We start from the raw sequence: 10,870 nt of genomic DNA, 5'->3' as shown, positions 1-10,870 counted from the left end.
GCTGGAGAGATTTAACACCATAAGCCAATCCCATCACCCCCCTCCAGACATTATCCACTTGTTTCACTAACATTGATGGCACCTTTTTGCCCAGCACAGAGCAGAGTGAAGTTGGAAGGCCTCACACAGAGTGACCATGTCCTGGGAGATACTCAAAGTCAACCATGTGTCATTTTATGATGTGGCAGTGAAAGGGTGATGAAAAAAGCAGGATTCCTCAGTTCCAAAGGTCTCTAGAATTGGAGAAAAACCACATTTACATGCCTCAAGGAAGCAAATCTTACCAAGGGGCGTGATAGGAGGGAGTGGTCGATGTCTATGCATATATGGAAGTATTAGTTCATGCAAATGGCCCGTGGCCACCTTGACCAACCCTGTTTTGAGCCATAAATAGGGCCATGACACTCAAGGGGGTCACCCTGAGCCCAGTCTATGAATGTCCCCCCCCAAACCCAAGTCGGGTTAGTTGAGGAGGAACTGTCTTTCGAATGGGTAACAGCCACTGCTGACGGCAGACAGTTCCCATGCCAGGTTCTGTTCTAGAGGCTGTGTCTCGAAACTAATCCTCATAGCTGTGGCTCCCATTTCTCAGGTCGGGAAACTGAGGCACAGGGAGGCTCTACTGTTGCTCTCACCAAGGTTTAAAGGCCCGACTCTTCCCATGAGTAATATTTTTGGAAGCAGAACCAACCCTGCACGTGTGGTACGTCAGGAGCTTGTGCGTCAGAGACTGTTCCCTTTTTTCGGGGTGGCCTCGTGGTTTCAACTAGACACGCATCACTGATAGGTGACTCTGTCTGTTACCACTGGCTCGGGGGTATGCAAAAGATCCCCTCGTCGAGCCTACTGGCTAATGTGATGTACACAGGCATAGACATTTAGCGATATGCTCTGGAAGGTTCTCCTGACCACTGGAAGGGCGCCCTGAATCGAGCATCCAGATTGAATGGATTGGCTTTAGGAATGTGGTTTGCAACGTTTGAAGACATTGGATTAACTCAGTTTGTAAATGGGACCCAGCGCTGTTACAAAGCCCTGTGCAGAACAGAAACACATGCCTCAAGTTCAGGTTTGCAAACTCACCGGTGGGGTTCGGCCACTGTCATGCACACTGTGCTCATTGCAATCACCAAAATAAGATTGCTCCTCCTGAGGACTGCTCCTACCTGTAGGGTCTGGGCCACGGAAACGTGCCAATGGCGCTTCCAGGCATCTGGCCCTTAGTTTTGTTCACGGATGGATCTGGGTCGCCAGGGGTAAACAGGCGTTGAACCAGGGGCTCACATCTTTGTGGGGAGGAGACGTGGAGCCAGTTGAGGGCAGCATCAGACAAAGGGCCAGGATGGGGAAGTGGTCTGGGAGGCAGTCTCAGATGACCTGGCACTCAGGGGCAAAAACACTTTCTGGGCTCCCCACCCAGGGCCCCATTTGCAAAAAGGCAGGAGCCAACCGCCCCAGCTTGGCCTAGTAGGCGCTTTCCCCATCCACAGGCAGCCCTGCCCAACTCACCCACGCCCCGCTGGTCCAGCAGGCTGAGGCGGCTTCAAGGTCCCCCAGACTGGATCCCTGCCCCTTTCAACCAGGCCGGGGCCCCAGGTGAGGGGCAGGAGAAGGGTTGAGAGGCTGGCACTTAGTGGAGTGACCCGAGCTTTCCCAGCCCAAAATGCAGGGCACGGGAGACAGAGGGACGAAAAGTCTTAGATGCAAAGACACACAGACAGAGGCATAAATACCAAGTCACAGCAAGCCATGGAGGAGGTGGGGTGTCAGACACAGACAAAAGGACTTGAAAACGCAGAGGCCAAGATGGAAAGATGTTTAGGAGGCGGGGTGGTGAGAGGCAAAGAGTGAGAGGCTCAGAGAAGCCAGAAAATCCTTGCATGCAGGGCTTGCCAGCCAGAAAGCAGAGACCCCTCCCCAATCCCAGGCCAGGGAGTGGCCCTCCAGACTGGGTGGGGGGTGCTCTGGGGGTGGAGGTGGGGGGAGGCAGGAGGAGTGACTGCGGAGGCCTGGCAGGACGCCTCACTACCTGGGAATTCGCCCTGGGGATAGTGGGTGGGTGGTTATAACTCCGGCTCAGTGCCCAGAGTCAGGCGGCAGGGCAGGACAGCAGGCCTGAGGAGTGCACGGAGCTGGGAGGGCTCCCCACCCCTATCCGGGGACGAGGCAGGTGAGGCCTGGGGAGGGGGCTGGGGAGGGACAGAGGCCTCAGGGTTTAGCTCTGGTCTCAGCTACAACCCATCTCTCTCTTTTCTCTCTCCCCCCTCCCTCTCCCCCCCACTGGAGGAGAAGTATGCTGGATGTCAGCCGCTTCAAGCCTGCAGCTCCTGGGGCCCAATTTAGCGCCCCTGGTGTTCCTTCTCCGGGTCTGGGAAACCCGGTAGAGAGGGGAGGTAGGAGGGGTTCCCGGAGTCACTGGATCCCCATTCCCTCCTCACCAGGTGCAGTGGCCATGGCTATAGCAGGACCTCCTGGGAAGTGGCTGGTCAGTGCCCTGATCACAGCCCTGATTCTGGGGGGCACAGGTAATGGAGCCCCTGTTTGTGCGTGCCAGCGGCGTGGTTGACAGTGTGACTGGAGCGCCCATCCCAGGGACCCTGTGTGACTGGAAACCTGGGGTCCAAGATGGGGTGACTGGGAATCTGCTTGTATCTGTGCACATGTGGGCAGTCCCTGCTCCCATCTCAAGGGGCCGAGTTTGATGGTGTGGGCGGTGCGCGCACCTCGTGGGGGTGGCGTGTGGCCACTGTGGGCTAAACCTGCCTGCGCCCGTGCATGGGGCCATTTGGCTTTTCTCTTGACCAAGGGCCTCTGGGCTCCTGCCCTGCCCCCCCCCCACCCCCAGCCCCGTCACCGCATTGTGTGGGATGACAGCACTTGCTCACCCAGTGCCCACCCAGTGACCGTGGAGCAGCTTGGGGCTCTGGGGTCCCTGTGGCCTGGTGTGGGTGGGGCGGGAGTGGGATGGGCTGTGTGTGTGGGTTCAGGGCCCCGTCCCAGGGGACCGCGGGTGTGGGGCGGGCTGTGACTCTGAGACAGTGTGTGTGGCAGCGGTGGGTCCTGCATCGCTGTCTTTGGGGCGTGCGTCCCCGCGCCCTGCGTGGCTGCGGGAGATCGTGGGAAGTCGCCCACACCGGTGCCCCTGGGGAGCGCCTGGGTTGCCAGTGTCTCCTTGCGACTGCATGTGTGCTTGTCTGTGACAGTCTGGTGCGCGGTTTTCTTGGGAATCTGCACTAACGAGGTTTCTCTGGTCAGCAGGAATGCGAAGAACAGAGACACTGGGGGGAAACTGGGGTGGTGGGGTGAGGTGTCTGCAGGCCTGCGTGTGGGAGGAGGGTGTTGGCAGGAGGATGCGTGAGGTATGTTTGTGTTTCAGAATTCAGAAAACCAGTCCTGCCCTCCCCCACTGTCCCCTACTACTACAGAGCAGTGGCTATGAGCACTCTGTGGGGAGGGGGTCTGCTCCCCCAACTCTTGCCCCGCCCATAAGCTCTGACTCCACCCCTTTCCTCAACTGCACTGGCTAGTACGATGTCATGTAGAGCCACCTACCCCATCCTGCGTTGAGTCCCCTCCCAGCCAGGCCCCGCCCCTGTGGCGCTCCCTCTGGCTCACAGTCTCCAGCTCATCCTGCCTGCAACTCCTGCAGCCCTGCCTCACTTGCCCTCCGCGAATCGGGGCTCTTCGTAGTATGCACCTCTGCGGCGTGACCTGGCCCTGGGCTTACCCAAGTCGACCCCAAACCCTTTTCACCTCTCAGGCTCTGCTGCCACCAGCCCGGACCCCATTCACTGAGGCATGACTCTATTTCTTGACCCCAATCCCACCCGCTCAGCTCAGCTCTCCTGGCCACCCCTAGGCTCCCCTGGCCCCAGACCCTTGGCTTCTCCTCTGAGGTTGTGCAGTTTCACCCTCCCCGGTCTTGCCCAATGCGTTCGGGTCCCTCCCAGAAAGCGTGAGAACTGCAGGCAGAGCTCAGCCTCACCTCCCGAACCTGAAGTTCTACGCCTTGCTTCCCCAGCGGCTCCCCCCCACGCCCCAGGCCCCGCCCCTAAAGCCCCGGCCCCGCCCCCTCAACCAAGCGGCCGTGGTCAGACTTCCGCCCCCGACTCTAAGACCCACCCCCCCGAGCCCAGGCCCCGCCCCGAGCTCAAGCCCCGCCCCCTCCCCCAGAGCCCCTTCTGGCGAACGATGTGACCTGCGACAACCCCCCTGCCGCCGGGGGCCCTCCGGCCGCACCCGGGAGCTCGGGCCGGGGAGGACACCAGGTCGGACGACAGCAGCAGCCGCATCGTGAACGGGACCGAGTGCGACCGGGACGCCCAGCCGTGGCAGGGCGCGCTGCTGCTGTCCAACAGCCAGCTGTACTGCGGCGCCGTGGTGGTGCACCCGCAGTGGCTGCTCACGGCCGCCCACTGCCACAAGCCGTGAGTGGGGTCGGCGGAGGCGGGCGGGGGGCGTTGGGGGGGTGTCTGGCCCAGGAGGAGGGCTGGCGGGCGGGACTGGGGGTGAGCGAGCAGGAGGAGGGCGAATGGCGGAGAGCAGAGTGGGGGGCCTGGGTTGGCGTCGCAGGGAGAGGACAGAGTTAGGGGTGGGCTGGATTCCTGGGGTTGGAAATGCTTCTGATGGATGCTTGGGAATGAAGGTGTGATTCGGGTTGGCTTTAGAATTGGGGGTGAGATGGGAGGGGGTGGGGTGGAGATAGAGATGGAGCTGGGGTGCAGTTGAGACTGAGGATGGATAGACTCGAGGATGGGTTGGGGTTAGGTTGGTTAGATTTGGGGTTGCAGTGCCTTCATTGGCGGTTTCTGTGTGGGAGAGGGCTGGGGTTGCGGATGAAGATGCAGGTGTGGGGCCCGGGGTTGGTTGGTGGTGTGGGGGTCCGGACTGGGTTTGGGTGGTAGCTGGCCCTGGATGGGGGGATGGGCTCAGGGTGGATGGTGACCTGTGCCATCTTCTTCAGAGTTGTCCGAATCCGCCTGGGCCACCTTTCTCTGTCTCCTGTCTATGAATCTGGGCAGCAGCTGTTCAAGGGGATCAAATCCATCCCCCACCCCGGCTACTCCCACCCAGGTCATTCCAATGACCTCATGCTCATCAAACTCAACCGAAGAATCCACGAGAGCCAGACCGTCAAACCCATCAGCATCTCCTCCCGCTGCCCATCTGCGGGCACCAGCTGCATAGTCTCTGGCTGGGGCACGACCAGCAGCCCCAAGGGTGAGCTCCGGGTGCCTCCAGATGTCCCCCACCCGTCTTCCCTCTGCTTCTCTGCCACCCCGTCTTTCTCCTCCATCTGCTGCAGCTCTGCTCTGTCTCTGTTCACAGTTAACTTCCCGAAGGTTCTGCAATGCCTGAACATCACCATACTGAGCCAGGAGAGGTGCAAGGCTGCCTACCCGGGACAGATAGACGCCACCATGTTCTGTGCTGGCGACCAAGATGGCCGAGACTCCTGCCAGGTAAGGGTGACAGCGGTTCCGCTCACTGGCAGGTACACAGGGGGGCTGGCTCTGTAATCTGCAGCCTTGCCACATGTGGGGGCCCCTGCGAGGGTCAAACTGGCTAGGACCCCTGCCTCATTCTGGAGCAACGTTATCTAGTAGAAACAGAATGAAATTTTCTAGTAGCAATGTTTTTAAAGGGAAAAAAAAAAAAGAAACAGGTGAGATGAACTTTCATATTTCATCTCATGTATCCTAGTGTCATTTCAAAATGTGATTAATATAAAGCAATACAAATGAGACATTTTACATCCTTTTTTTCCCCATAGAAGATTCTCAAAGTTGGCACATGTATTTTTACATTGACAGCAGATCTCAGTTTGGGCTACCATGTTTCAGGGGCTCAACAGCCCCCTGTGGCTAGTGGCTAGTGTAATGGGCAGCACAGGTCTAGAAGGAGAGATCAAGTCTGCTTTGTATGGTTGTGCAGGTTGTGCACTGCACAAAACAATCACATCTAAAGAGGCTCTTTACCTCCCAGACTTCAGTTAGTCTCTTATTGTGGTAAATTTCAGGTGGCTGGCAATGAAGTGTCCTGTTCCCTTACACTGTGTAGTATGAAGGTTTTCCAACAAATGCTGGTCAAATGTCTTGAGGAAGGAAAATAGAACCCTTTGGTAGGGTTTGAGAAAAGAGAATTTTTAATGCAGAGGCTTGGTTAGAAAGCTGTTGGAAGGGCCGGGGAGGGAAGGAAGTCAAACTTAAAAAAGAAATCCATGACCAAGAAACTGTATATACCAGGTAATTATTTCAGAGGGTGGTTAGGGTTATACAGAAAAAAAAAACTTTATGACCGTGAACAGTCAGAGATAATATTAAAAATGGTGGTTGGGAAGGGAGGGCCTGTTCCCGTAGGTAGTGTGTGAACAGACACAAAGAGCCAGCCCTGCCAAGGTTAAGGGGTGAGAAAAGCAGGTGCAAAGGTCCTGGGGCAGGGGGCCGGTCAATGAACAGAAATAAGTCAACGTGTTTGGGGACAGCGTGGATGGGTCTGGGAGGTGGCGTGGCAGGGATGGGGGTATCAGAAGGACTTGGGGGTGGAGATATGGGTGGGAGGCAATAATCAACAAATATTTTTTTCCTTGTTACCCTAGCCAGACGAGTCTTCAAATTGTCACAAAATAACTTCCTAATTTTCTCAACTCTTGTATGATTTTTTAAATAGAATCTCATGAGGCTAATACAGTTAGAGGCACTCAGTTCCTTAGTAGATGAGGCCTTCACTGCAGCCTTTGCTGTAGGAAATCCTCAGTAATTCAATTGGGATTTCAATAATCAGAATTTCAACTGGTATTTCTTGGTAGCCAGCATAGAATTTCTGTCTGTAACACATTGAGAAGGACAGAAATTACAATGAAACTGTGAGTCCTCGAGGCCCTTTCCTGTATTCATGCCTCAGGGATCCTCCAAGGATCTAGTGAACCAGCTCTCTCCTCGCTCCTCTCGGCACTGGCCTGTCCTGACAGTGAGGTGCCCCACCACCAGTTTTATAAACCTGACAGTTACAACAGCTTAGCAGGTCTCCCAACTTCATGTCTGTCCCCACTCACAAAGGCAGCCCACTCGTCTGGACAGATGTGTGGGTGAAAGGATTTTTATCGGTGACAGAGCATCAAATTCAAATGCCAGCATTTTAAACAATTTAGTTTCTCTGTAGCCAAGATAATTTTTTTTTTGGGGGGGGGTAGACCTCAAGTTGCTTTTCAACACCAGCCTGTGATCTGGGTGCGGCCACTCAAAGTAAGATATAATAGCCATGATAATATGATACAGATAGAATCATCATGGCAGCTAATTGCGGGGACCTGTTTAAGGAGCTCGCGTGCGCCTGCACATTAACTCGTTATTAGCCACACGCGGCAAGGGCCAGGGCTCAGAGCCGTTAGCCAAGCGCTTCTCCAAAGATGCTCTGCAGGGCTGCGACGCCAAGGACACGAATAAGGCAGTTTCGCCTCGAGAGGCTGGAATGTGAGGCGGAGGCAGCCAAGCCCTTTGGCCTTGGAACTGTCCAAGTGCAAGAAGCCAGATCTCAGGCTTCCTTGTAATCATTACCAGGAGTCTGTAGGTATTCGTGTTTTGCATAAACATAAATAAGAAATGACAGCAAAGAGCAGTGAGTATTGTTCCAGGGAGGCAATTACAGGGAATTATGGCGAATTAAGGACAAGGCAAGGCAAGAGCGTCCCAACAGTGGTTCTGCCCCTGGACCTTGGCGCTGCCAACGTCTGCTGTCTCAGTGTGCCCGGAGGGTCGGGGATGCTTCTAAACATCTTCAGGTGCCCCCACAGCCCCCCACCACCAAGAATTACTCAGCCCCTATGTCAGTGGTGGTCATGGGGCACAATCTTCATCGGGGACAAGTAGGGTTTCTAAGGTGGGTCATGGGGTGAAATGCTAATATTCTCCCTGTGTCTCTCTCCTTCTACCTGCGCCTCCTTCTCGTCTGTCTCGTCCCCTCTGCCTTCTCCACCTGTGTCCGGTCCTGCTCCCTCTCCATCTGTGTCTCCCTCCTGCCACCTCTCGGCTCCTCTGCCCGGTTGCTCCACCACAGGGCGACTCTGGGGGTCCTGTGGTCTGCAACAACTTTCTCCAAGGCCTCGTGTCCTGGGGGGATTTTCCCTGCGCCAAGCCCAACAGACCTGGTGTCTACACCAACCTCTGCCAGTTCAACAAGTGGATCCAGGACACTATCAGGTCCAACTGATGAGTCACCCCTGGACACCTCCCCCACTTTGCTGCCCCCCACACCCACACTCCCACAGGGACCCAGTTCTTTCCCCAATACAGGGAGGAGGTACATCTTCCTGCCCCTTCCCTGAGCATCCTGGGGTACCCGGGAATCAGGGAACCCCTTCTCCACCATGGACTGACCTTGCCTCTCTGACTGGACCCTGGAGACAGTTCACGGATGGCCAGGGTGGGGCTGCGCCTTGGCCCCCCCATGCTTTCTTCCGGGGCCCACCTTCTTTCTGCTGCTATGGCCCACACATGGTCCCAGAAATAAAGAGTCTGAGAAGCGCACTCGGTGGTGCCCTCTCCACTCCCCTCGTCCTCCTCCTCCCTCCACCTGTTTGCTCAGTTGCAAAGCACCCCCCCAAAAAATCCCCACAAAATAGAAATTCACTCAAGCTCCCTTTACTTCCTTCTCCAATATTGATGGTGCTCTCCCAGGAGCCAGGCCAGGTGCTGGGGATACCCACAGGGGTACACAGGGAATAGGACTCCCTACCTCCTGGAGCTGCGTTCTAAGCAAGGGGAGACAAGCAGTACAGAGATGGGGGAACCCGAAGGAACTCTGAGCAGTCTGAACGGAGAGGGCTGAGGGACAGCAGGAATTGGGGGGTGTGCTTCCCAGCGTGGTGTGGGAGGGTCACCGCCCCTTCCAAGACCAGCGCGTCCTAATTCCTGGCGCCTACGTGCCGGTGACTGCAGAGGGCAGAGGCTTTGCAGCAGGGGTTAGAGGTAGCGATCCGCGGGGGAGGGACCGCCCGGGGGGTTGCCTGGGAGGCGGGGCCTCACCGAGGGCCGGCGGAGGCCAGCCCGCACGCAGAGTCTGAGGAAGGAGCGAGGCGCCCTGAGCGCAGAGACGGTGACTTGCAGGAGGCAGAAAAGGCTCAGGATCGTCCCGCGGCTCGCCGGGAGCTCGCCCCGTCTGCGGGCGCTTTGGCCCAGAGGCGCGCGGTGGGCCGCGGCCGCCGGACCCGACACGCGCACCTGCGGCCGCCGGCGCCGAGGCAGCAGGAAGCCGCCGCCGCCGTCGGGGGTCGCCGGGCCGACTGGGCGCACCCTGCGCACTGGGGGCGGCGGGCTGACGCGGGGCGGAGCGGGGGCTTCGCGTGGGACCGGCGGGGCCCCCGGGGCCGGAAGGCGCCGGACGCGGGTTACGCTCCGCGCCGGGTCGGGCGGCCACGGACGCGGCGCCGGCGGCGGAGCTGGGGCTCCTCCCAGACCTCGCCGGCCGGCCGCGAGGACGAGATGGCGCTGCTTACGGGCCACGGCGGGGACGGGGGTGGCGGGGAGGGAGAGGCCGGAGAATGCGGGAGCCCCGCGGCCGCCGCGGGACGCCCCACGACGCCCGCGCGCGCCTCCCTTCTCCTCGCCCGGCGGCGCCCGACGGGGCGTGACCTACCCTAGCATTCCCGCCCCCACCCACTCGCTATTGGCCGTTCTTAGTGCTCAGAGAGGAGAAACCACCTGATTGGCCATCCCCAACAGACAGGCAGATTCCGGGTCCAATCAGCTATGGCCAAGGAGGGGGTGGCGCCACCAGCTACAAAGTGCTACTCCGAGCGCACCCCACAAGCACCCGCCTTGGGGGTGCAGCCGAGGGAGGTCGTGGGCCGGGGGAAAGGGGGTTGGGGGGCTTGGGGGGGCTGGGGGGGTACTGAAACAGCACTGAGCCACCTCTCAAAAGTCCTGTACTCTTTCTGGACCTTAATTTCACTACCCATAACATGGGAGGATGGCATAAGAAATGATGTAATAATAGGCAATAACTAGTGCCCAGCGATTTACAAGTCCTCACAATAGTTTTGGGGGATATTCGACAACGGTTGGGGAGCCAAGGTTGAGGTCTCACTGACCTACAATGATGCGTCATTTGTCCTTGGTGCTGGGCAATGGCGGACCTGATGCCCAGGGTGCTGTGCAGACGTGAAGTCAGCCCCGCTCCCATCGCAAGGCAGAACACATCGTGATGGGGCACACAAACAGGAATAAATAGTGCCGACAGAATTCCCGGAGACGCCGGTAGTTACAATTCATAACAGCAAAATTGATCCATCTAGATGGAGCAGAATCCTAGCTAAGAGGCAATCTTGAGCCTATTTTCCAACCTCATGCTGTTAGTTGACCTGCTTTTGGCAACAAGAAAAAATTCAGGGGCCTCCCTGGTGGCGCAAGAGGTTAAGATGCAACCTATGAAGCTCTCTGCAGCCACTGCAGCACGAGTTCAGTGCAGCAGACCTCTCCTGTCTCCCTGCTGCTCCCCTCAGCAATGGATTTCAGTGGATCTGCCTGTCCTGCTCCCCACTCTGTCTCTGGTGAATCCTCTCACCCCCCCCCTCATACCTCTGACCTACACCCCAGTTCCTGTATGCATAAATAAATACATCTTTTTAAAAAAAAATCTAGCTTCTAACACCAACACGTGTGCATAAGGGCCGCTGCGAGCCTCCGGGGGTCCTTGCTCTGTGGGGTCCTGAACTCAGGGTCAGTAACTAGCCAGTCTCTGTAGGGAAAAAGGGTGTGACTTTTCCAAAGTCCATCCCAGCAGAATTTTCTGCACTCTTTTGGCCAGAGTTGGGTCACGTGACCTCCTCTAAGTCAATCACAGGACAGGGGAAGGGCACCACATGGTTGATTTG

At 57.4% G+C, this 10,870-nt stretch overlaps 1 protein-coding gene across 1 annotated transcript; it reads left to right on the top strand.

Annotated features, from left to right (window-relative positions):
* The first annotated feature begins 2,452 nt into the window (after nucleotides 1–2,452).
* On the top strand, nucleotides 2,453–8,208 carry KLK5 (kallikrein related peptidase 5). Its single transcript, XM_037517109.1, is given in 6 exon segments — nucleotides 2,453–2,525; nucleotides 4,174–4,210; nucleotides 4,212–4,427; nucleotides 4,964–5,220; nucleotides 5,329–5,462; nucleotides 8,056–8,208. Coding segments are annotated over 6 exon segments (870 nt in total).
* Nucleotides 8,209–10,870: the final 2,662 nt, after the last annotated feature.

This window comes from Talpa occidentalis, unplaced genomic scaffold (assembly GCF_014898055.3).
Source record: "Talpa occidentalis isolate TD23 unplaced genomic scaffold, MPIMG_talOcc4v2.1 talOcc4.17, whole genome shotgun sequence".
Lineage (NCBI taxonomy): Eukaryota > Metazoa > Chordata > Mammalia > Eulipotyphla > Talpidae > Talpa > Talpa occidentalis.
This window is presented reverse-complemented; position numbering and strand designations above follow the sequence as displayed.